The sequence below is a fragment of the Meleagris gallopavo genome, chromosome 12 (assembly GCF_905368555.1).
Source record: "Meleagris gallopavo chromosome 12, MGAL_WU_HG_1.1, whole genome shotgun sequence".
In the NCBI taxonomy this organism is placed as follows: domain Eukaryota; kingdom Metazoa; phylum Chordata; class Aves; order Galliformes; family Phasianidae; genus Meleagris; species Meleagris gallopavo.
Window position 1 is genome coordinate 8,541,066 of NC_139415.1, and position 27,083 is coordinate 8,568,148.

Sequence of the window (27,083 nt, forward strand, 5' to 3'; positions counted from 1 at the left end):
TTTATTTCCAGAATGCCCAGCTAATAATTTTCTTAATCCCTCACAGTCTTTATGTTTCTTGTAGTTTAATTAAGGAGTAATCAGTTTGTTTGGTGCCCTGCAAATACCACCAGAATGCAGCGGTGTGAAGCCTTGTTCATAGCTGAAGTGGTATTTTCTAGTCTTAACCTTCACCCCCAGTGCATGACTTGGCAAAGCAGTGATGCAGTCCAATTCTGGTCTGGAATTTAATGACGGTAGGTGTGAAAAATGCAGGGATTTTTTACTTAGGGATTGTGTGTGACTTGGTTTCCTTTCTTTGTGACTTAATGGATCTTGAAGGATTAATGTGATTTCTGGGAAAGTGAAATAAGATGTGTAGAAGTGGGCTAGAAGGAACTGAGCGTGTGATCTAATTAGCATGAAGAATTTTACTTTCAAGGACAACGGGTGGATGCTCTGAGTGTATTGACTTTCTGAACAGGTGGATTAACAGCATTTTGGAGAACCCGAGGTACCAGGGGGCTTCACTGTTTCACTGTGGTGTGCTGCAGGCATCTTAGAGTTCAGAGCATATTTGGAGTTGGCAGAGAAGTTATATGGGATCTGTATTTTTATTAGCTTCTCCTGTTCCCAAAGTATTTTCAGGTACTTTTAATGAAAGAGCCAAAATTGGTAAAAGTACTTTGTTAGGTATTCCCTGCCCCTCCTCAGCCTGGGAGGAACTTGGATAAATTTGTGTAATGAATAGCACTGTCTTCAGGGCCTTCTGTATCTGCAGGTAGCTTGGAAATGATATTGCCTGATGTTTTTTTACATATTGGGAAGATAAAAATCTCCTCCTAGTGAGTGCTGTCTGTCCTACCATCCAGCCCTCAGGCTATATTATCTGTGTGATAAGAAGGTGTCTTTCTGGATCTAAGGTGTGTATCATAGCAGGTAAAAATAGAAGTAGGCCTGCTTAAGTCATGCAGGTAAGGCTTGCTTTTGCAGTTCTGTTTCTGTGGGAAGAGGAAGTTGTCTTTTCCCTTTTGGTCTTTTCAGGGTCAGTCATTTATATGCCTTTCTATGAGAATGTTTCTTCAACACAAATAAGATTACTCGTTCAGTGCAATGTACTGTTCTGTGGTACATCTGCAACTTCATTAGGATGCCAAATGCAGTCACTCTTGAGGATTTCTTCAGTATTAATGTTTCTGTGTTATAAAATTGGCAGTGGTGAAGCAGAGAATATCAAGTCCTGCCATGGTATGACTAATAAAATTAACCTAAGAGCAGTGTTTTACTGGAAGTGTGACTTAAAGTACCACTTACTGAGATTTCCATAAACGTTTCTCCATTTGTGCCAGTTAGCTTGCAAGTCCTGAACTGCTGACAATGTATTTTTTTGGGGGGGAGGGGGGAATAAGGAAAGAAGAATATATCTAGCTTTCTGTTGTTAAAGAATTCAGGTAAGTTCTTACATCTACATGTTCAGAGTTGGGATTTGAATTGTGCCAGGAATGTCTTCTAACTTAAATCACACGTAGCTAAATAGGAACTAAATCAAATAATGAAATAGTTGCAAGACATACTTGCTAAAGAGCTAGGTCTTAGGCATGTTACAGCTGCTCTGGCCCTTGCACAGAGGTACCTTCTTGGCACCATTCAGGCTCTGCCTGAGGAGAGGCCAGGCCCTGAAGGCAGGTCCTCCATGTGGTTTACAGGGAGGTTCTTAGGCTGAAAGCCCCTGAACCATACTGCAGAACGGATGGAGCAGTGGTCATTGTTTGCTCAAATGCTAACGATGTAAAAGTATGAAAAATGGGGATTTCCTTTGTTGCTGCTTTCCGGTTTCCTTTTAAACACCTAATTTGTCCATGTACCTTCCTACATTCACAAAATGTGGTCAAGAGTTGCAAACATGGAAGATGACAAGATTAAACCAATTCCTTCCTCTTACTGTTTAATTTCAATTTACTTTCGGTAGGAGAATAAAGAAATCAAATGAAAGAAAAAAAGGACAGTAATCACACATTTTTAATCCACACATATGATAATACATCATATATTTAAGATGACCATTGCCAGTATTTAGCAATGTTGTTACATACCAAGCTACTAGTACAAAAGTAAACAATGAATATACTGGATATGCAAGTATGATAAATACTCAAAAACATCTTAAGGCTACTCTGATTTATAAATAACTTGACAGGTGTTCAGCTGGCTCGTCTAAAATATCAGAATCTGGAATATTGGCACTTGCAACACACAAAAATAAAGTCACGTATACAGGATATCCCTTTTGTTTTGGACATCTTCAGTGTTGAATAATCTTTTGCTCTGGCTTAAAAAAAAATATCCAAACAACCAAACTTACATATTTGCTACAGGAGAAACAAACACACAGATGTGACCTGTGCACTGGAACAGGAGTGTTGGATATAATAACTATGGTTCAAAAGCATTGGTTGACAGGTACGTGCTCTGAGAAAGAAAGCAGCTAATGGTGTGTGTAAATATGACTCTGCGAATGTTGAAACTTGCAACCTTGTAAGGCAAATCTTAATAGACTTCCAGTCCCAAAAGTTCATTTCTCATTCCCATGCTAAGCTGTCAAGGAATAGTCTATATTCACTGCTACTGAATATACTCTTTATGGTTGAAGGAAACACAATGGAGAATTACATTGTTATCAAACTGCTCTAGTAATGTTTCGTGCTGCCATTTTCACTTGCTTCAAAATGCATTCTTTTGGGAATGGATCTTCTAGCACAACTGCAGAGTCTAGGTGTGTGTATTCTCAGCTGTATGAAGGGAAGTACAATAGTTAGAGTGAGAAAAGGCAGAAGAATAAGAACAGAATTTACCTTTGTATTTAAGATCTTAAGTGGGAAAACAATTTTTTTTGTTGTCGTGAAGTAATAGGTGACAGTGCTTCGAAGTTCTCCTTAGAGAGGGATGACTTTCAAATATATGGGATTGTCTGCTGTGCCACGAGAATGGAGAAGCCCTGTGACGCTGAATGTCTTGGCAGACTGAGGTGAGTCTGAGAGAAAAGAGGCAGGGGGCAAGGAGAAGTTTCTGCACATGCTTCCTTTATGTAGGGTCAGCCAGCATCAACCCAGCTGTAAGATTCTGCAAGCAGCAAGCTGGCTTATCTGCTCTGGTTCTCTTCCTTAATGACAGTAAAACTTGACAGGAACCAGTATTTCTTTGCAAACCATCTTTTGTTTCAGGACATCAGTGTATTTTGCTTAAAAACAAAAAGCAGAACACTCTGAACCAATGGGTTGTTTACGAAGCTCACCAGAGTCAGTCAGATGGCACTGTGAGCAAAGCAGATGGGATTCTTTTTTTGTCATCGTTGGCACAAATTAATACTATGGACACTCTAAAATGGAGCTTTACTGAGGCTGAATGTTATCTATTGAGGATATGAGATGTTAATGTTGCTTTGTACAGCAAGTGGTTACTTGTGTTCCTCTTCAAAAGTGCAAAATGTTCACAAAGAATATTTTGCTCTGACAGAACAGTGTGAATGCAAAGAGCAGCATAATCTCCAGCCTAAACTCATCCAATGTTATCAAATACGCAGCACCTGAGACTGGGAGAACTAAGGAACTACTTTATATGTTTTTTCTTGATTGCCTTTGAGCTTCAGTCGCTGAGCTGTTCTTCAAAATTCAAATGAAACTTTTTGAGTATAAGCCAAAAATTTCTAATGGAAATATTGTTTCATAGAGCAGCTCTTTAAATTTTATTCCAATTTACTTGTTTGTATTATTTTTTTATCCCTAAATAGACTTAAATACCATGTGAATTCAGAGATGCAGTCTCACACTGATTTCTGATCATTTTAGAAGAAAAGAGCTTAATGCATCACAGCCTTACCTTCTGTCTAAGCATTTTCACTTGCTGTTGGAAAGTAAGTACGTACACACCAAGGGCAGCCCAGGTAAATTCCATGCATTGCTCTTTTGCCATCACCTATTTTAACACAGCCATGCGTTTGAGCTTACTTTCTTTTCACGTGTTCAGCCTTGACCACAAAGCTAATAAGATCATGATGTACAGCAATCTATTTCTGAACAATATATCAGCAGTTTTTTTCATGCCACACCTTGGAAAAGACTCAGTTATCTGTGAACAAAACATTAAAACTGATAGCTTTCTGGTTTAGATTTTTCCCTTCATCGTGTGCCAAGTGAGCACTTTCTAGCTCCTGCTGGAGACTGCAGTAAGAAGAGCAGGAAGGATGCTCTCATGCTCACAGTGGCTTATGAAGGGTGGCCAGTTCTAGTCAGAAGTTTTTTGGCTGGTTTCTTGCTTCTCGCACAGTTTCAAAGGATCTTCTCATCAAGTAGTTTGTTGATGCCATCACAGATCTTTTTGAGGTATGGCCGACAATCCCCATCAAGACTGTACAGGGCAGTTAGAAATTCCACATCTGCAAAGTGATTGAAGACGTGGTTGATGCGCCCATGGGATTTTGGTGTCAGGTGCCGATCTACCAGTTCATGCACAAGGTCTTTACACTCATTCAGAAGTTCTGCAAGAACATTTCTGTCAAAAGTGTATTCTACCTCGTAGAAACTGACAATTGTCATGGCAGTTTGGTTCAGCTTCTTCCTGAACTTGTCTACAATTTCCATCTCTTCGTGGTTGAACTGATTATTTCGATAGAGGATCCCAATTTTTATTGCCACTTTAATCAGGTCTTTCATTATTTTATGGGCTTCCTTTTTGTTTCTGGTGTGTTCCTTTGTTACCTTGTACAGCTCATCAAAGATTTCACTGCTTGTGTCATCGATGAGCATGTTAGCCATGGTTTTGGTTGCCATTTTACTCAGGATCTTTTTCTGGGCTTGCAGTGCAAGATTCTTGGAACTGAAACAATCGGGACCTGTTTCAGGATAGCAGAAAAGAGGGGAAAATGTTAATTTTACTTGGTGAATCGTTTTTACCATCAAGTAAGAAAAAGCAGTATCCGTGTGTTTAAGTGTTAACCATGTTTCAGATCTTGCTGTCACTGAGGTTTTTTTCTTACGAATGGAGGACTGGATGTCTTGGTGGGGGATACCTAGGCCAGGTCATTGCTAGCCACTGGTTCACTAGCAAAGCTTTTTCTGGTCAGTAGTTCTGTGTTAAAGCTTTCTTGGCAGAGAGATCTCTTGATGTTGTGCCTGTATATGTAAATAAGAAAAGCAAAATATTCACAAATATTTACTCAAACTTGAAGGAATTGTACCTCTTGCCATTGGGAGGCACTATTGCTCCACGATCAGTCTAAGCACTGCCAATGAGAGCTACTACAGCAGTCATAAACGTGCATTTGTTTTGCTTCGTCTCCAGTAGCTATGCCTTTCTAATTTGCTATCGACTTGCAAAACTCTAGGACGTGATTTCTTTTGCCTCAGTACACGTGATTCCTGCTAGCTGAAAATACCTCAGCTACTTTCTGTACATTCATCAATAAATACAAATATCTTGGATTTTTCTTTTACGTGTCTGTGCAGATTTCACTCAGGACAGTACTTGAGTATGCAGTTCATTTGGAGCATGTGGTTACTGCTGTTGGACTTTATCCAATGAAGGGGAGGGGAGGACCACAAGGACGACCAGAGGGCTGGATCATCTCTCCTACAAAGACAGGCTGAGGGAGCTGGACTTATCCAGTCCAGAGAAGGATCTGGGGAGACCTGAGAGTGGCCTTCCGGTATTTAAAGGGAGCTCATAAACAGGAGGGAAATCAACTTCTGCATGCGTAGATAGTGGCTTTAAGCTAAAGGAGAGGAGATTTAGAATAGATGTTGGGGAAGTTTTTCATAGAGAGAGAGCTGAGGCTGTGGATGCCCCATCCCTACAGTTGTTCATGGCTGGGCTGGCTGGGGCTATAGGCAACCTGATCTAGTGCTGATCTAGTGTTGGCAACCCTCCCCATAGCAAAGGGTTGGAACTAGATGATATTTGAGGTTCCTTCTAACCTAAATCATCCTATGATAACTACTGGTAGTGATTAATTTGACCTTCCTCTGCTTTTTATCTTAAAGTTGTTTGTTTTTAATGGACTTTGTGTGGACAAAATAAAGAAAATTTAAAGATTTAATCTTAAATGGGCTCCAGTTTAGAACTATGTAGTGGGATCCCTGTTGGCTCCAAGGGCACTTTGTCATTGATGAGCATGTGTGTAGCTTGGGGACCTTGGTCTGAGGCACTTTGGCCCTTTGCCAGCTGCTGGGGAACCTAATGCTAAGAGATTAAAAAAAAAAAAAAGTTCCAGTGCTGATTTGATTTTGGAGCCCAAGTGGGTTTTTGGCTGAGCTCATTAGGCCTTTTCCAGCCATTAGCACATAAAAAGTGCCTGCAACAGCCGTGCTGTAATTCAGTTATGCAGCAGGGATCTGTCAGTGGCTGGGGGTGCAGATTATATATCTACGTACTGGCGTTCTATGTGACCCTCACTCACAACTGCTGTGGTTCACCACAGCCTCTTGGTGCTTCCTACTTTGTTGCACAAGGCAACAGTAGATATGTGAATTTAAACAGACTTTGAGTCATAGAATCGTCTGAGTTGGAAGGGTCCCTTAAAGACCATCTGGCTCAACTTCCCTGCAATGAACAGGGACAACTACAGCTGATAAAGCCCCTCCAGCCTGATGTGGGGTGTCTCCAGGGCTGGGGCACCCACCACCTCTCTGGGCAGCCTGTGCCACCTTCTCACCACTCTTATTGTAGAAGACTTCTTCCTTATATCCAATGTAAATCTCCACTCTCTTAGTTTGAAACCATTCCCCCTTGTCCTAGCCTCTTATCCTTCTGTTTAAATTGTTTTCCAAGTTCACTAGAATGTCACGTTGAAGTTGTCATCGTTCCTTGTGCACTATAGCTGTATTAGTGAGCTATACAAAAGAATGCCATTTAATTTCAGCTGAGCCACCACCTGGAAAACATAATTCAATGTGCTTAAAAGAATTGCCTGTCATTGGGAGAGCAAATTGTGGGCCCGGTCTGCTGACTGGAAGAAATAGAAAAACGGTGATTTAATCTAGAAATGATAAAACCAGGATGAGAGCATTCTTTCACTTTGCAATGTGTTGGAATATAAATAGTATCTGTGATGAATAATTATGTACACTTGACAAAGGAAAATGGAAGATTAATATTGGTGTCTGTTTCTGTAATAAGCGTTTGCTATTAATTAAGTGGATGCGATTGCTCAGTATCTGTTTTGATCAGAACTTGCAAATAATTGCAGGAGACTTCTGGAATATTAATTTACTTGCATTATGAACAATCTCACTGCTGCGTTGCCTCTACTGGCTGCCAGTCCAGTCATCTGTCCCTGTGCTGACAAGGACATAAAACTGTTTGAGAGTGGCCAAAGAAGAGCTATGAGAATACTGAAGGTCTGAGGGCTTGCAGTGTGAGCAGTAGCTGAGTCCCTGCGTTTGCTCAGCCCAGAGCTGACGGGAGGCCTATGGTGGCTGCAGCTTCTCACAGGGAGCGGAGGGCAATGCTGAGCTCTGCTGTCTGGGGCAGTGACAGGGCCTGAGGGAACAGCATGGAGCTGTGCCAGGGGAGGGGTAGGTGGGGGTGAGGGAGGGTTGGCCACCAGAGGCCGATGGGCATGGAACAGCTCCCCAGGGCAGTGGGCACGGCCCTGAGCTGCTGGAGCTCGAGGAGCATTTGGACGCTGCTCTTTGGACAACAAGAGGTTTGCCACATGAAATTCTGGCTCTTCTGAGGACTGCAGGTTTACAGTGGAAGTCTTCCTGCAGTACATTTCTCTTTAAACATCTTCGCCTCCTACAGCCAGTGCTTCTATTTTCTGCTTTCTTTCGCACAGCAAAACAAGTCAGAAACAGCGTTATAGATGCTATTAGTATTCAGCAACGTTATGCCAAACCTAAAAAAGAAAACCCAACCTCCCAGCACAGTGCTTTGCTAGGTAATGGTTAGTCTCTGTTATAGAAATTCAGATGTCTTAGTTTTCATTAAAGTAAGGACCATTCTGCCTCAAGTTTTTTTTTTTTTTTTTTTCCTCTCTTTAAGTCACCTAATGAGTTGTGTATGATGAAAGCTCTTCCAAAACTCCATGCAAAGGGATTGACCCCTCAGCACCATTCTGCACAGCTCCACAGACCTATATTTTCATGGCTGGGTCACCACAGCCTGACCAGTGCCAGTCTGGGGTCTGCCTGCATCCAGCACTGCAGAGCAGTGCTGAGCACAACTCGCCACACCACCATCTGCTCCTCACAGGGATGCCTCTCATGCACTAACCCTAATAACAGGGATGCTGGATAACAGGACTGCCTCATGACAGAACTGTGAAAAGAGTTCGGCAGCTCTATGGAAGGAAAGTAAGATTTTTGTAAGAATTTTAGGAGTTTTTGAGACTAACAGGCAGGAGCATCTGTAATATTCTCAAAATAATATGATTCCAGATGGCTGTACCAAGTACAAAATGGCTAGAATTAAATGCTCAGTGACTGCACTTTTGTGTAACTATCCATTCAATCATTACATAAGTGACAACAGACGTAGTACATGCCCCCACTACGCATGGGAGAGAACATAACTAACTTTTTGGAAATAAGGACATGGAAACAACCACCCTGAGCAGACGAATCCAATTAGCCACTTCTTAGCCAAAGCCTTAATAAAGTTTTGCAGCCAAGATTTTTTCTCCCCTGGCAAAAGGCTACAGTGGCATTTCCTTGAACTCTGGAGGGAGTGTTCATTCGCAGGTAAAAATGTATGGAGTAGGAGCTGGTCTGCAGAATTCCTGTGGAGCTTGCCAAACACTACTTAAAAAATCATATTAGCTTGCTTGAAGAGAAGGGATATGAAGCAATTAATCTAGTTTTGCCCCACCTGTGAAGATCAGATTGTGTATCTGATGCTGAGAGCTGCTACTATAGTGCCTGTTACAGCTTTTGTGCTAATCCATCAATTAGCTGAATGACTACTCTGCCTCACCTGAAGCAATGACACCTGCAGCTGTGTGTTACCTCTCTTTGAAACTGAGAATACCTGAACCTGAGCTACACTGCTGACTGCTAGAAGCTGTGCTGCTTTATGCTGCTGGATCCCTGCTGAGCCCACACCAGCCCCATAGAGGTGAACAGGGCTGCTGAAGGTACTGAGGGCTGCAGGGCTGGGAGGTGATGTGAGTCAAGATGGGTCCTTGCAGCTGTGCTGCAAGTTACTGAAGGGCTGCATCTTGAACTGAAAAAGAGGGAAGTGTGCAGGAGAATGAAGACGATGAGGAAGCTGAATTATTTTTAATACTCCTGAATCCTCATTTTTTTTAAATGCAGCGCAGCCTCTGCAGCAAGAGGCAGCCTTGAAGGAGTCAGCAAAGCTGCCGGAAATGTGGGCACCCATCCAGCTGCTGGCAGTGCTCCGGTCTGGAGGAGGGGGACAGAGCTAAGGGACAGGCATGTCCTCTGATCTGCCACTGTCTGAGAGAGCTGCACTGTGGAAAGTGCTTTGGGGTTGGGCACTGCTGTGCACAAAAGGAATTTAATGTTTTCATGACTTTAATGCTTCATGTGCAATCTATATATCTTCATGTTGTATCTGTGCACCTGCCCCAGAAGCTGTAGAGTTTGGGTATGAACAAATGGGGCAACAGTGCCAAAAGTTGTGCCATTGCATGGAATAGACTGTAAGCTGTGGCACGATGGGATGTGGGTTAGTGATTCATTAGGTCAGGACGATGGCTGGACTTCTGCAGCCTGGATGACTCCATAATGCTCCTACCGGGAGTTAAATAAGCAGCAGGTATCTCTATGGCTGCTCAAACTTGCTGCTGTTGTCGACAGCTTGGGCCGACAGCCTGTTTTGGTACAACCTGGTTAACTGTAATGTCTCTTTATCTTGAGATAAATAGCTTATAAAGCATAAATAACCTCTGATGAAAATAAGAGTTGGATGTTTCATTAAGCTTCTATGGACAAGAAAAAGCTAGTGTGGATTTAGAAAGGAGAACGTGTAAAAACAAACAGCAAAAAAACTCTGTTGTTTAATTTGCAGCCATCGTGTAAAAATTTTAGTGATATAAAATGGTAGCTAGAGGCAAATGCATGTATTGTACTTATCCTTTGTGTATCATTCACGCTATGAAACAGATGAGTAAAAGTGAAGGCAGAACTGAGGATTTCAAAATAGCTCTTAGACAAGGCAGAAAAAAAAGCGGGAAAAGAACTTCTCCCACAGCACTTTGGTACTGAGCGACCAGCGAGCTGCTTAAGCACACATATTGCTCTTGGACAGCTACAGGATCACTGCAGGAGAAACATTCAGTGTTTCCAGTAACTTTAAGCCAAGAAATCCAATAGACCAGATGGAATATATCAGCATTCAGGGAGGGCCAATTTAAACATGTGTAAGCACAGGGGGCCCAGCGCTCAAACTTTTAACACTTCTAAATGGTTACTGTGTACGTAAGAAGGCTGCTCATTTCTGCAGGGGGAACTGGAGGTGGGGGACTGGTAATTGCACAACCCCGGGGGGAAGCGCTGGTAGCCAAACTTCAGAAGTCAGGCTGAAAATGGCAGTTAAAAAAAAACAGCTCCAGCCAGAGGGAACATGACTGAATGGAGGGGAAAAAAAAACAAAAACAATCCCACTTTTTCATCTTGATACCTCATGCAAACAGCAATCACTGCAAAGAAATGCTTTCTGGGAGCCTAGGGATTGGAGATGCCCAAAGATGATCTTATTTCAGCAGCTGGCTTATATTTTGAAAATACTTCATTAACCCAAGGTTGCAACAGTGCCTTCAGCACCTGGCATAGGAGCTGAGGAGCTCATTCAGTGGGTTAGAGCTGCTGCTGCAGTGTCCCAGCCCTGCTCCCAGCTGCAGCTTCCTTCAACTTTTATAAGGATAGGCAGTGATAGGACAAGGGGGAATGGTTTTCAGCTCAGGGAGAGAAGGATTAGATTGGATGTTAAGGGAAGTTCTTCACAGAGACTGGTGAGGTGCTGGAACATGCTGCCCAGAGAGGTGGATGCTCTGTCCCTGGAGGTATTCAAGACCAGGCAGGATGGGGCCCTGGGACACCTGGTCTAGAACTGGATCTGGAGGTTGGTGGCCCTGCATGTGGTAAGGGGGTTGGAACTCAATGATCCTTGGGGTCCCTTCCAACCTAAGCCATTCTATGATTCTATGATCAGCTCCGACAGTGCTGCCAAGCACTCTTCCTGCTGCCCTCATAGGGTGTGAACTGAAACACGTCCTGTGTCTAAAAACAGCTGGCAAAGGAAGTCTATGCGTGTGTAGGTGACCAGGTCACAGCTCTGAAAGCAGCCACCTGAATTTTGTTAATCTGTTAACCTGCATCAGAAGCAAGGTCTAGGACAGGCTGCTAACATCTAGCTGCCACATCAGTATCCTTGTAGACTGGCTCTCAAATGCTTAGTTTAAATTTTGCATCTCCTGTTTTGTAACATGCACGCAGCTGTGCCGAAGTAGCAAGCACCTGGCAGGCTTCTGGCAGCTGGTGTAAGCAAGGCAGAGTGCTCATGCAGCACCCCTGCTACACAAATAGGCAGCAAACACGACTCTCCTTTTATCTAGAAATGCTCAGGCCTCGTGGTGATCAGTAAGTCTGCCTGCCAGCAGTGATAATAAAGTATTGGTTTTTAAGCTTTGCTATACAACTGAAAAAGGTTTTGATACATCAATCACTGTATTTTATAAACAGATTTAAAGTCTTTCAGTGTTACTGCTGTTTGATAGCAAGTGCAAAATGCATCAAAAGTAGTGAACATTATTACCCAAGAAAATGCCCCTGTAACTCTGGCTGATGCTGTGAGACAAAACGCTCGCACAGTGACAGCAAGCTGAGCCAGGGGAGGTATTTGCAGTAGCAGGAGCCATAATAGACCATACATTTGTTGCTGGGACTGAGCTTCAGGCAATGAGACTGCAGGAGGAGGCTCTTCTGAATGTGAAACTACAGCCCTACACACAAGCAGCTTGAGTCTAGCTGTGTAATGCTGTGGGAAATGTGGCAGTTGGCAACTGCTATTGATCCTGTCCTTGCATTTTGAGATGGAAATAGTTTATGATTCTAATGGCTGTGTTTCTCTTTAAATTGTAAGTTTGATCAAGAAAACTTTCCAGATAAGAGAGGTGTGTTGATATATGCACAGCACTACAGCAGGAGCTGTGGTATATACGGGCAGTTCATGGGAACCAGCAGGGAGCACTGCAGGCAACTGGGGACATCTTGAATTGGTTATGAACTCTTCAAACTTTTAATGATTTTTCTATGCTTTACAGCAAATCCTGGTCATTAACTCAGTTTAATTTCAATCTCTGAAGTATTTTGTGCTTAATTTCCTTTGTCTTCTCCACATTCATCACACTTCTTAGACCTTCTTCCTAAGGATGCCGTACCTTTACAAGTAAGGTATTTTGGTGACTGTGTAAGAGCCCAGTTATACAAATCATTATCTCTATAGAAAATTATTCTTGTTTGCATGTTAAGGTGTGTGATTTTCCCAACAGGACAGTGGTAAGTTCTTTGATACGTGCTAAGTAACTGCTTTTTGCATAGACAGAATATAGGCACGTAATGAACAGTAAGTCGATTTTCTTGTGAAGGGGAAAAATGTCTCATCCTTCATAAGGATACAACTCCCATATTCTTCTACACATGTCATGATTATCAAGAAAGGAAGATTTTCTTGCCAAGGTATTTGTCACAGAAATTTCGAAGCCCTGACAAACCTTGCAAGGTCTCGTACGAGCTGTCCAGTTTTTACACAGACACAATTACTGTAGCAATGTCTTGCAGATGACCTGCAGAACTTGCTGTCGGTGCTACTTCATGATCAGTTTACAAGCTCGTTGACTCTGTTTTGTGCAAAAACGGGGGGAAAGCTGTAACTGTGAGCACAGGCAACTGGGAGCCAGGCACCCTGACATGCAGCAGGCAGAACGACCTTACTGAGAGCCGTTGCAGCTTTCTGTTCAGTGCACACCAGCATTCCTGCTGCCCATTCCACACAAATTACCTGTGTCTCCACGGGGAGGGAAAAAAGCAAACCCAAAAATTAAAAGAAGCAGCAGAGCCAGGATGATGGCAGGTGCTTCATGCCGCACAGGTCTGTGCTTTGAGCAGCTGCTTGCAAATGCCCAGGAATGGATCTGTTGGTCCAATCTGTGCCTGTTCTCCTGGTGTGGGTTTGGAGCCAGGGAACAGCTACACCCTACTCCGATGTCTGAGTGCTTGCAGAAGGTCTTATAGGGGACCTCACTTCCATTTCAGGAATTGTTTAGATTCTTTCCTGCGTATCCCTTTGCACACCCTGCTGGTAGTGAATGGGAAGATGAGGGCTATGGAGGTGTTTGGGCTTTTGTGCAATCTGTGCTTAGTAATTACCATATTTATAACTCCTGGCTAATGAGAGGCATAAGTCTTGCTGTGCATCCGTGGCTCAGATGCTCTGTAGTCCTTCCCCAGCAGTCGCACAGAAGCCAGCAATTCTCAGTAGGAGCATGGTAATATGTTGTAGTAGAGCAAGGCTTGGCAGTATCATCACTAAGTATTAAACAAGGCCTCTGTGCAGTACACGTGTGCTTCACTTCTGGTACTGCTTCACTGATTTCTCCCCTCTTTCTTATGTGCTCAGGAAAAAAATTTTGCATGTTTATTTCAGAGCCTGAAGTTTTCTTGTTGCAGTAACTGCTCTTTCTCCAGAGATGCACCCCTTTGCCTTTTACATAGAGTACTTCTATTTCTGACTGTGATATATTGAGATTGGCATGAAAAATAGCCACATCCATGTTCCGGGGATGTACAAAATTCCATGAGAAAGCAAGGAATTGGGACAGCTGGTCCAAGGATGCCATGAAACTAAAGATGGCATTACTCTGCAGTGTAGTACAAGGCCAAAGGAAAGTGTGGGGGAGGGAAAGCATTTCTGCTAAATAAGGTCAAGGTGAACAAAGATCCAAGAACGATGAGCTGTGAGTGCAGGAGGTGGGGGGCTGCTGCTGACCAGCTGGGCTCCCTGGGGAGAGGACTGAACCAGCAGCTCCCTCCTCCACCACACTGCTCAGATCTGCAGTTTATCCCATGGCTTTTCATTTAGAAAAAATACTTCTCATACAGAAGGCTCTGCAGGTGTGCAAGTCAGTTATGTCAGAAATATTCTTTTAAACCTTCATCTCCAGCAATGCTTAGTGCTAATACTTCGTATGCTTCAGAGCTGCTGCTTATAAGGTGCGGGTGCTGCTTATGCCTGTGTATTTACTAAAGCTTTCCAACAGCAACATGAAGGCCTAGGTTTGTTAAACACCTAAGCTTTAACAACAGACCAAAACTTTTATTCCTTGTGTGGGAATACTCAAGGGCAGAGGTTAATTTGCCCGTTCCCTCGTGCAGGACCCCTTTGCTCTCTGCCGTTTCCCTGGACGTAGCACTCACAGCACGCTCCCACACTGCCTGCAGGACGGGGTGCTTTGCTCGGCTCCTCCAACCTTTACCATAATAGGTGTCAGGACATCAGCCCCTGCTCTGCCCTCGTAAACAGCACTTCATTGCCATTTGAAGCAGAAAGTTTTATTTCGCTCAGCTGCAGTGAGCTGGTGTTTTGTGCTGTAGCTTTATGACAAAGGCACAATACCAGATGGGAATGTTGCCTTTGCAAGTCCTCGAGGCCTGAGGGCGTCCTTCCTTTCCAAGTAAGAACTGCTGATATTATCAGTGTCTGAATGGGGCCTGCTTTGCTTTATTGTAACTCATTTTAAGTGCTTTTTTTCCTCCCTTCTATTGAAAGTTTAAGGATTCCTCGAGAGATTTGTACCACACAGTCCCCTGTGCAGAAACCAAACCTATTTGCTTTTTAATTATCTCAGTACTGGTAGCACAGGGTCCATCTTTAATGAGTTAGTTCAGTGGAACAGTGATAAATGAACCAATGGGATTGCAGTTAAAAAAAAAGAGAAGAGCTCTGCCTATCCCGGCTGAGGAGCCCATGGGTGAATTCCTTTTAGCTCAGTTTTCTTCCTTCAGCTGAGAGCAGATGAAGGCCGTTACACTGAAGCAGCTGCCCACGCACACACTGCCTCTATGTATACCTTTACATGCAAAATCCAAACTGAATACGTCAGTGCTGTCAATCCAGGGATAAAGCGATGGCTTGTTCTCAGGCTGAAAGTGCTAGAGAAGTATTTAACAGTAAAGCTGAAACTGAGAAGGCAGAAGATGTGAATACTTAAAAAAGGAAAGAGAAGCTTTTTCCCAAAGGAGAGCAATGAAACTAGAAGATTCTCCATCTACTCAGGGTTTAAAACAATGCTCTACTGTTTGCCTGGTTGTATTAAATAAGAAAAAAATAAAGAAGATTTTACAGTTACGGAACGTTAGGCTGTGCAAAAGCCTTTATTTCTTTTTAAGATGTCTCTGGAGGAGACCAGCTCCTGGGGAGATGGCCAACCCAGATTCTGGATGGAAAACTCCTGCCTGAAGGAAAAAATGAATGCTGGGCAGTGCTGCGCAGCTGGGACTCATCACGCTCCCCATTTCTTACAAGTCTTTGTGCATCTGATGGAGGTTTACTGGTGGGAAGAAGCACATGTTGCTGCATGCCTCAGATGTGATCTATGACTCCTTTCCTTTAAGATGAAGCCTGATCTGGACTTCAGTGTGTCCTCTGGGCGATCTGCTCTGCACTGCTCACCTGTGGTATGAGGCCAAGCACCCAGGCAGGATGTGCACAGCACTAAAATGGAACAGGAGATGGAAAAAAGACATATGCTGTTAGGCATCCATCCACGTGAACAGGGCCACCTGCTGAGTTCCCTGAAATCCTGTCATAACGAGTGACCAGTGTTTATCCAGCCTTTTCTTTAACACAGAGAATGAATTGTTAAACCACAAAGACATCGGTGTACCCTAGTGAAAATTAATGAAAATACGAGCCAAATCTCACAACGAGGAGAACAAAAGAAGATAATTTTCTGTGGAAGTACACAGAGCCTAGCCAGGTGGATTTTTCTTTTGATTCTTTTTCTCCTCGGTATGAGATCTGCATGAATATTATCTGCCAAAAGTCAGTGTCCTGCTATCCTGTACTAATGAGAGAAAAGTCCTGAAGATGTACTGGAAAGAAAAGGAGGAGAGCCTGGATTAAGAATGATGTTTTTCTTGTTCTAGCCTTAAACTGAAAGGATAAGCATGACAGTAATGTTTCACAGCGATGTAACTCGCTCAAGAAGCACAAAGGGTGTCTTTACAGTCAGAGCTCCTTTAAGGGATAATGCTAAAGGCGATCACCTGGTTTCATGCTTTTATGTCATTCCTTGTCTCTATGTATTGTGAAACTTATCATATCAAGAGGAACATCCTGAAAAAGGGGACACTTCCTCTGTCGTGAACGAGTCTCTCATACAAGTTTAACGGCAGTAGCAATGACTGCCTGTAGTGGAAAAGTTCACTCCAAGTGCAACCTTTTATTTCAGGAAAGCAGAAATGGAAAAGAGGTTGGAAAATATCTTGCAGTGGTCAAGATGGCTCTCAGGAGATCTGTTTTATTATTCTGGCGAGGGATGTGAGTAACAGTGATGCTTTCCCTCTACTTATCCTTATATGAAAACACAGCCATTTGGATTCAGAACTGAATTTGCAGAGGGAAAAATGGAAAAATCCCCTGACTATATGCAACCTGAAGAAAATCCTTGGATAAGCTTCAGTGATAAACACAGATATGCAGAATGTGCCATCCTCGTGAGGCTTCAGGTCTGTGAAATCTGAGTACACGTGCCCAGAGCTTATTCCTGCTGATACCTACGCACGTTCTGCAAGCTTCCAGCTGAATGTTGGTATAATGCAGAAATGTTACCTCTAAGTACAGCAGTCATAACAGTCTCCAGAGAGACTCCACACAGCCTGAATCAGGCCCAGCTTAATAATAAGATTAAAACGTGCACAGCCCCCGTGCTGTTCTCATCTCGCTGTTTCAGATGCCAGCAGAGCTGCTGCCTCTGTATCTGTTAAGCAATGGCAATTGAATAACAGACAATTCCACAGTTCTCCTAAAAGTATTTGTGCTTGCTGAAATAATTAATTCCACCAAAACAACTGCTGCCTCTAGAGCTATTTGCTCTATTTTGCTGTTTCTAATCTCAGGCATGAATTTTTAGTGTTTCCAGTGCATGCAAAAGAACAGAGCCCAAGACGCACTGCTTTTCCTTCGGAGGCAATTCTAATTCTAATTCTGGCAGTCTGCAAGATATCCTTGTCTAGAGAAAGAAGGATACCAGGCTCCTTATATGTTTCAGATTTTCCTGAAACAGCATCTGTCCGTATTCTTGCACTTGCCATGCAATGATCCAGGGCCATTCAAATCTAGTGATATAAAGAAGGAGCAGAAGGCAGTGACTGCCACAAGGAGCCCTCAATCAAACCATTTGTTTGTATTCTTTTCAATGGTGACAGGAGTATGAAGAAGGAATGACCGTATGCTTGTCATTCTTTAGCAGTAACTTTTATACCAAAATAATCTCAAGTATTTGCAGGAGGTTTGCACCACAAAGCCTAATAAACACAATAAACCAGTGTGTGCGCTCCAAATACAAATACTGCTATACTGCTCACAGAGAATGGAATATTGGCAATAACATTTAAATTCTTATCACCTAGCAGTCCAGCTCTGTGATACTCTGAAATAGATCTAAATCATTTACCTTAGTTAACAGTCATCATTTAATGAAACTTCCTGGAATGACTTAGACCAAAAGACAGAAAATTTGCAGCCTTGCTCATGCAGACATCGCACATCATATATTCAACATTATGAATTAACTGTCCTTTTTCAGATCTGGAATAGGAACCTTTCTGTTTATTCTCCTTGCTTCGTTTTAATTATTGCTAACTTGAGCTGCTGATGTTGTTATCGAGCCCTGCACTGCCATGGATTCGAAACTTCCCTTGGCAAAGCACTGCACAGAATGTAACTCAGCTCCATGACAGGGAGGTCAGCTACACTTGCTGCCAAACTTGCTGCTGGCATGGTTTATTTTTACTCCACCCCCTCCAAGTCTACTCAATGGTTCTTTTCTGAAGCAATCTGTTCTCTTCCTCTGAGCCTGATGCTGCTGCTGAGGATCTCTGCCTTTGGGGTGGGCAAAGATCCTCAGCTGCTGGCAGTGCTGGAGCCCCCCTAGCTCCAGGCATCTCCATGTTCTTTGGAGGAGTGATGCTACCAGCATCTCCTCATCATCTGGGAAGCCTGTCTACTCTTTCTTCAAACCTAAAGCCTGAAAGTGATTTACCCCTACCTACTTTCAATGCCCTGTCCTCAAATATTAAATATTCTCATTCTCACAGAGAAAGTGCAAAGCTTTCTGACTGCTTTACCCTTCCAGCATGCCTAATAGCCAGCCCTCCTATGAGAAAGATGATAAAATCACATTTTCTTACAGCAATGGGCACCCTGGTGAGCCTCTCAGCCCAGCTCCCTGCCTTGTGAGCTCATTAAATGCAGCCCAGTGGTGCTGGTATAATGTTGCATCAGATGACACTTATTTGATTTTAATATACATGGAAATCACTTGTGGAAAGCTTTTATTAAAGAAATAAAACTCAGTGCCACAACCCGATCTTATATATGCCTAGAAATGTGAGCAGTGTGTGAGAGCATGTGTGATTTCTGACAAATGGAGGCAGTGGGTGAAGAACCTAACAAATGTCATCTGTCATTGCCAACGTTTTAGCCCCATGTTTGTGCTCAGAATCAGCTAAGACTTCTTTTTTTCCCCCCTGTGAATTGCACGTAGGATACGAATCTCTCTGCAGTTGCTGTCTTAGAATGTAGCTGGTGAGTTCTGGGTAACTGAGAATGTCAGTGCTGGTTAGAGTGAATCTATAGATGTGACTCTGCACAAGAAGTTATTCAGGGCAGCACCGACTGTGCTACAGACATACAGAGTATGCTTGAGAATTCTATAGCTGTCTGTTTCATCCCAGAATAAAACACAGACCAAAAATTGTTAAAGTAATTTGGCATATTTCAGTACTGGAAAAATATACAGCCGAATTACAGAGTTTGCGTATGCCTGTATGACTTCTGGTGTTGTTTCATTACTTTCCTCTTCTACCTTTACCTGTCAAGGATCATATATTTAAAAACAAAAGCAGCATTATCTAATAGCTGTATATTGATCAACATAACAATGAAACTATGTGTGCCTTGAAGTGGTTCTGTCTTTCATTTCCCTTACAAAGGTAACTACAAACATGTGACTAGATGGCCAAGATACAGTAAGAAAAAGTTGTCCCTATGCCTGCCTAGCTGAAGTACAGAAGGCAAAATGTTTTAAAAAAAGTTTGCTCTTGTTCTCTTTACAGAGGTCCTTTGTACCCTGGGCAATACTTATGTGGTTCTATTTATTTATTTGTATACACGTATGCATTTTGAGAAGCAGAGTACCATGCTCCTCAGACCATATTGGCTCTGTACAGGAGGTTTGGTGACAGCATTCTAATTTCCTGCTGCGGATGGAGGATAACCATGCATTGCACGGTGGCTGTGGCCTGAATCAATGTTCTGAATTCCAAAATCATGTCATTGTCATCTCCAAGTTCTGATCTTCCAAGTAAGTGCAGAAGAATACTTTCTGGTTTCTTTTAGTTATGTTTATTTTTTACTATGACAACTTGACAAACAGAGCAAGCTTGAATCTTACCAGGTCTGTTTTTGCCTCATTCCTCCTTGTTTTAATAAAATAATAAGTGATTTGTATTTCTGTATTCCAGATGAATTGTGTTATGTCAATGGCTGCATTAGGAGTGACTTTCAGTACTGTTATCCTTGCTTTTGTTTTAAAAGTGGAAGGACAAAAGGAGACTGTGGGTCACGACAGCAGCAGATGAACAGCTTCAGAGGTAGGAATGGTGAAATGTGTGCAGTGGATGACGTTTTAAAAACCACAACCAACCAAACAAAGCACAAAATGAAAGAAACCCACCCACCCAGCCAACCAAACCAACAACATTTTGAAGTGCAGAATCTAATTCTGCCAAGCTCTTATGACTTATAAGATCTCTGGAACTCTTAGTTCTGTGTCATTTGTTGGCTGTCATTCTTCCCCCATATGCTAGCTCATGTGTTTTAGTTAAATATGGGCAACTATAATCACATTCTGTTCTTAAAATGTGCAATCTCCTCCTCTCATTTTTTGTTTTAAAAGAAAAATGGACTTTCCTTTGCCTAAAAAGTGCCCAAACCAGTTTAGACCTCTGACAATGTCTGCATATTCCAAATGATAAGGATATATTTCTATGAAATGCAGTACTTTGCTGGGATTTAAATGTGACATTAAATTTTCCCCATTGATTGTAGGAGCACATAGTTAACTGAGTATCTACTCAAATAGATATGATCTGGGAAATCTACAACACATCCCTCCTTGGGTGAGGAAAGACCAAACAGAGTACTGAACAACATCCAGTGCGTCAGCTTGCTTGTTGTTTAACAGACATTCTGTATTGCATTAATAGCAGCATGAGAAAAAAGCTGCAGCCTCCACCCTCGGGATAACAAAAGTACAGTGCTGAATTTGGAAGGGTCATCGCTTCCCTTCTACAAGTACATTTTTGTTCCTTGTCAAGTACAGAGTGTATGATGCTTTCTCTCAGAACTGTTTTGTAATTCTAACAATTCCGAAAGTGTCTATTACCTCTTGTTCTGGCCTTCTGCTGTATTTCTGGAGTTACAGCTTAAGATGGCCACTGTTGCCTGAGTGCTTCAGGCTTGGTGATAACTTGGGGAGGGGAAAATGCTCGGCTCAATTTTATGGTAACAGACATATTTGCAGGAGCCTTTATAACATTCAGTGGAAAAAATCTTCTCTGAATCCTTGCAGAATCTGCAGCACTCAGTAGCAGCACGTAGCTAATGAATGAGTTCTGCAGAGTAAAGAAGCTGTTTGGCTTGCTCTTCCTAATTGAGATGTAGAGCACTGAATGGCATTAGCTAAGTGGTGAGTGGAGCAGCCCAAAGCCCGGATAGCTGCAAGAGGTTATTAACACCAGCAATGCCACCTCCACTTGAAAATATACAATCCTCATCCCTGTACAATAACAAACCTATTCTGCTCTGTCAGTCCCCACTAACCCCACTGTAGTGGGAAGAAAAAGAAAGAAGGCACTGCAATTTCCTTGTGCAGTGCCAGAGAGCACTCAGAGCAGCGCTGTGCCTGGGAAGGCTCAGGGGAGGCCGGGTTGCCAGCCCTGGCACCTCGTAGATTCTCAGCACTATTTGTTGCTTTCTTTAACCGAAAGTGAGTTGAAACTAATCAAAACTTGCTGCTTTGGCAGTCAGGGATTTCACAGCCAAGCCCTGCTTAAACTTACTGTGTAAATACGTTTGTTACTGGACACTTTCTGAGTAAACTGAGTGGAATTTAGTGTAAAAACAGAGTAAAGAATCTTGATTTTTTTCTCTTATATTTTCTGATGCATCCTAATTGTTTGTCTGTACAAAGGTAACCCTGTTCATGCAAACTAGTGTTTAATGGCCATATTGAATAATAGCCCAATGATGAGTCAGAGCCTTGCTGAAAGTTGTGCTAAAGCTATAGGAGAACATAAACGCTGAACCAAAATGTAATTGCAGCCTTTTCTTCTCCTGCCCCGAGGTACAGTTTCAGCCTCTGAAACTCTTGTTTGCTCCTTCTAAAATATGAAGCCAAATTCTCTGGTGTAAACTGCTGTACTTGCACATATGCTGATAAACCAGTGTGGTTCTGTAGCAAGAGAGGGAGCTCTGACCTCATCACTACTTTTTTTTTTATAGATGATTGACTGAAAAACAATATTTACTCTGGTCTGAAAGGGACTTCAGAGTGGTTATAGCTGTATCCACTTCTTCAACTGTGGAGAGGGAAATTCGTGAATTACAAGAAATCCCAAGCTATAATATAAGCTGGAAACTTTCTTATTAAACTACTTTGATTGAAAATGTTGAAGGGCCGAAATATTATTTGAAATGCATTTATTTCTGATAAAATTCCATAGGATTTCTTGTGAATATTTCAAGCTGTCAGACAGCTCTTACTTCCTGCATTTATTGTTTGCATTAGCTTTGTTGCATAAAATATTGCTTGAAAATCTGAGTTTAGTGCTGTGCAATAGCAAATCCAGCTTTTTCCTCCTCTTCAGACTAATAGAGCTGATATTGGTGTCCATTTTGTAGACTCAACATCCCTTAGACACACGCAAAGATGTGCGTATATATACATATATATGTACGTGTGTGCATAGCACCATTAGATTTTGCTTATTTTTGAGAAATGAGACTTTGCCTTTTAACCAGGTCTAATCTTGCAAACACTTATGTAGGTTTCCACAATGATTCTGTAATTTCATCTCTGTGACTCCACAGGACAGTAATAATTACTTCAGGTTTTATTATCTACTGTCTAAGGCCTTTGTCATTTCATAGGGTACCACATGCATTTATTGGGATATCCTACTTCTAAGATAAACAGTGGTTAAATCTTGTTATAAAGTGTAAATGGCTGAAATGAAGGGAGCAGTCCTATCTCTCAAACACCGCAGGATGAAATCACATACTTTGGGGAACTGTTGCTTATTGAGAAATTATTTATGAGTTGAATTATATCACTTCTAAATATATAAAGAGTTGGGATGGCTTCCAACAACTACTAAAGAAGTGAGCCAAGTGACGATTTCCAATTAAATCAGATGGGCTTTTTTTTATTAAGTTCTCAGTGTTTTGTGTTTGTTCTTCTGCTGCTCATGATTCAAGCAGATAATGTATTAACCTCGTACAACAGAAGTCTCACACATCCCCTCTTTGGTATCCTTTCATGCAGTGGTGATCCGTAGGAGTCTCTGTAGGTGCTTTCTACATGAAAGGTTTCTTTCTTGTCCATATAAATGCTGCTGGTGATGCTTAAGCTCTTGCTTTTTTTTTAGGACGAGTTGTTATATGGAGCTTCAAAGCTTCTAACTTCTGATGGCTCATTTAGATCTCTATAGTTCAATCTTTGATAATGACTGTGATCAAAAAATTGCAGAAAACAGAGCAGTGCAGCAAACACTGACCTCTGCGGTAGCGCATACACTGCTAGGCTATGGAAGGAAATAGGCATAACTCCACGACTTCATGTATCAGGAGGGGAATAAAAATGAATTAATTAAAAACAAAAGTGCTAAAGGAAAGACAAATCCATCAAACCACAAAGCACTGGAAGAAATTCAGAAGCTTACAGAGAGTTTATGAACCACCTATGCGGTACAGTTCAGTGTATAGCACTTGTACCAGCTCTCTATAGAGTGAAAAAATGTCACAACACTCAACAGACGTTAGGCTCCATTTTCAAGGTAAAAATGTTATAGAAAGTTACTGGTCTAGGCTGAATTCTAGGCCGTGTAGACCTGAATGGACATAATCAGACCAAAGCAGCTCATGACCTTTTTTCAAGGTATCAATTAAAAAGGTAATTAAGAAAAGTCAATTAACTAGTTTATTATACTATAATTAACTAGTCAATTAACTACAAGCTTAAATTTACTATAAAAATGCTCTCAACTGAAGAAATGTGAAGTAATCTGCAAAATGAAACAAAACACTGAAAGTTGCTGCAGTAACTACTGGAACGTGAGCGTTTACTTCTTGACAGGTCAGTCTTCCCATTGCTGCCTACAGTCATTGCTGCTGCAGAGTTGCTTTTGTTCCATGATGAAGGAGTTTTTCTCCTCTGGAGTTTATATGGATTGTCTTGACTGTGAGGTTTGCCTATTTTACCTATTTGAAGTTAGCCACTCAGAAAAGAATATTTTTTCCCCAGCACTTTGGAGTAGACAGCAGGCTCCTGTGTCTCCGGCACATTTACTTAGCTGTGTTACTGGTTCATCTAGTCACTGATTGATCTTTCACAAGATTAAAATAAAGGTTTCTCCTCCACTTAGCTGGAAAATGAAACCAGATTGTGTTACTTGGAAAAACTATTTAAAATGATGGAAACAATTCTTGTACAAGAAAGACAGAAATAACTCATCACAAGGGTATTCCTCAGTTGCCCATTGAAACAGCAGCCTATTGTGCTTTGCTTTTCACTGACGCACTTCTGGAGCTGTTCTCTAAAAAGAATCTACAGTTGGTGGGTCTGAACTGCTGCTTTCTGTCTGGAAATGGAGTGGCTATTCCATAGCCTTTATCCAAAAGCTCCTTTTGAAAGCTGAAACACTGGACCACAGAGATCTGCCAGAAAACGCCAGTGGGAAAGTAGGAAGGCAGTCCTTGCCTAGTGTCTGTACATCCTGCCAGCTCCTCCCTTTCTGCTATGACAATTCATATGCTGTAACAGTAGCTATCATTGCTCACACCATGATAGGATATCCTATAGCAATATAGGAGCTTCAGCCAGTGGATTCAGGAAGCCAAATCCATTTGTCACACATCCACACCTCCACCAGCCGTCATGAGAACTTCCCTGAAACAGTGTTCAGCAGTTACTCAGACTTGCAAGCAGAACACAGCTTTACCCAATCTGCTCTCCTTCCTACAGAATGGAATTATCCATGGGATCAGATATTAAGGAGTTGGCACTTAACTGAACAATCTACTGTTTTCAATAAAACCTTTTTTCAGGACCTCAAGTTTTCAGGGCACAGAATTACCATCTTAAATGGATGCTTTTACAAGATTGCAGCTGTCTTCATGGGAGATGGTACATCCTTGCAGAGACAGATAGAATTAAGATAATGAGTGATGCACCTTCAGCAGAGGGAGGACAGCTTCTGGCCGTGTGAAAAGTATCTCTGCTTTTCCTTTATGTTGTACATGGATAGCAAAAACTCTGTCTGTTCCCCATGGTTAGGCCTGTCAGTCCCTTAGATAAAATTCCTTACAATCAAACGGTACTTTAAATCAGGAGATCAGGAACAAAATCCACCATCCTGGTGAGTTACACACCTCCCTACATCTTCACAATGACATTCAGAGGTCAGTAGCACATAAAAATACATCCTTCTGTACTTTAAACGCATACCCTTAAGCAGATTTTTGTGGAATATCCGCTTGCACTCTCACAAGCCATTAACTTCTTTAGAACACTTACCAAACAAGACCAGCCATGAACAGTCATTTATAGGCAGAATTTAAGGTTTTTTTTTTTTTTTTTTTTTTTTTAATGCTGTATTATCTGGGGTAGTAGAACATATAGAGAATTGCTACAAAAATCTTCAAACTGCTAAAGGCCAAAGTAAGACCTTACAATCATACAGACCATAGGTCCTTACTGAAGTATATCATATGGAGAATTTTTTTACCAGAGCTGGAATAGGATAGGGGAAGGAATGGGAGAAGGCAAAGCCTTATCCCCCTCTCACCCACAGTTCAGTTCAATCCATTCATTTCGTTATGTTACTGGAGCTGTGCAGTGTGTGCTCCTCTCCCAGATCAGGACTGCAGCCATCCCTGCTGATCGTAAAGGTTAACCTTCTCAGCCTCTTTAGCAGCAGCTCACATCCAAAATAGCACTTAGCTGTTCCAAAAATTATCATAGCTTCTCTTTTCGAATCACTGCCAATGCGGATTCTGTCAAATTGGTTATCTACAATACATCCTAAGAGCCCTTTGACATCCCAATCAGTAGCAAAATGAAATAATCATTGATTTCTTACAAGATGTATCAATCTTTATGCCTTTATGGAGAGGAAAGAAAACAGAGCTTCAGAGATAATCAGAGTAATAATAACTTAAAAATCTCCATCTGCAAATAGCAACATATACTTGCATACATTCAATGAATAAGGATTTTAAATGTTTTTTACATTTTATAATTTGAAAGCTCTCCTCTTAAATCATACTGAACCACAGAATGGTTTGGGTTGGAAGGAACATCAAAGATCATCTACCTTCAACCCTTTTGACATGGTTAGATGCCACAACTGAAAGACAGATATTTTCAATTCCCAGTTGTAGAATACGTCTCACTTAACGAGCCATCACCATGTAGTGTGTTGCTTCTAGTAAACAGCCATTAAAATGAAGGCTATCTGAGAGAGTGCAGACCTAGCCAGTTATTAATGATAACACTTAGCACCTAGCTGATCTAAGAGTCTCTTCCTGCTCAATGAGAATTGAAAAGTCTATTGCATTTGTGCCAGAAATGTCATTCTGTAACATTCCCGTTTGGGAATGGAAAGTGAAAAGAAACAGAAGCATATCCCACCCTTTCCCTTCCAGGCAGGAGTTAGGAAAATCATATCAAATTGTACAGAGAAGAATTTCTTGGTTGAAAAGAAAAGGTTGAAAGTAGAGAGCTGGGATTAGAACTACCTGCCTCTTCAATATTCCAATTTCTTAATCATTGGAAAGGTAATGTTCTCACTGAAATATTTCCTTTAGGACAGTGCTTAGATAACATCTAAGATGAAGAGGCTCAGCCCTATATTTGGACTCCCGCCACATTCAATTTAGAAAGTATCTGAGAGAGTAATCTGTCTCTATGTAACCTAAATATTTGTATCCTCATATAGTTTGTACAAAATTCCTTTTTTAACTTCCATACAAAAATGTTACCTTCAAATCTTCTGAAAAAATACCAGCAATACCTTCCACTTCTCTTAAATTGAAAATATCTTTGTGCCATTTATGCTATCCATCTCAGAGAACACCACCATTATTTTTTAATTTATCCAATCACGTAATCCTTGTCCTTGTAGCCAGTAGATTTCACACTCAAGCTGAGAATTTTCATTAAGGTTTGAAAAAGGAGAGATTTTGGGACACAGCTAATCACGATCCCTTTATTACACACAAGTATTAAAAAGTATTCTGGTAAATGTGAACTTTCCAAAGCTTTATGCCATTTGAAACTGTGTATTTAGAATGAAATCTTGGTTTTCCAGTTCTATCGTTTTCTGCATTTGAACATAAACTTTCCTGTGCTAGAAAGCCAGCTTCACACATAGGCCAATTTACCATCATTCAGAATGGGGGAGGAAAGATTACTGTAGTGGAATGCTGCTGTTTCTTAGCAACCATGAAAGATAGAGGGAAGGATATTCAAGAGAAACCCAAATAACATCTTCTCCAGATTGAGAACTTCCACCTAGATTACC

General features: G+C 41.7%; 1 protein-coding gene across 1 annotated transcript in view; it reads right to left on the reverse strand.

The window, feature by feature from the left end:
- Positions 1-1,980: 1,980 nt before the first annotated feature.
- TIPE3 (TNF alpha induced protein 8 like 3) overlaps positions 1,981-27,083 on the reverse strand; it is a 41,484-nt gene continuing 16,381 nt past the window's right edge. The window contains exon 2 of the mRNA XM_003209469.4: positions 1,981-4,867. Within this exon, the coding sequence (XP_003209517.1) occupies positions 4,305-4,867 (563 nt within the window). The 3' untranslated portion in view covers positions 1,981-4,304. The remainder of the gene's footprint in view (positions 4,868-27,083) is intronic.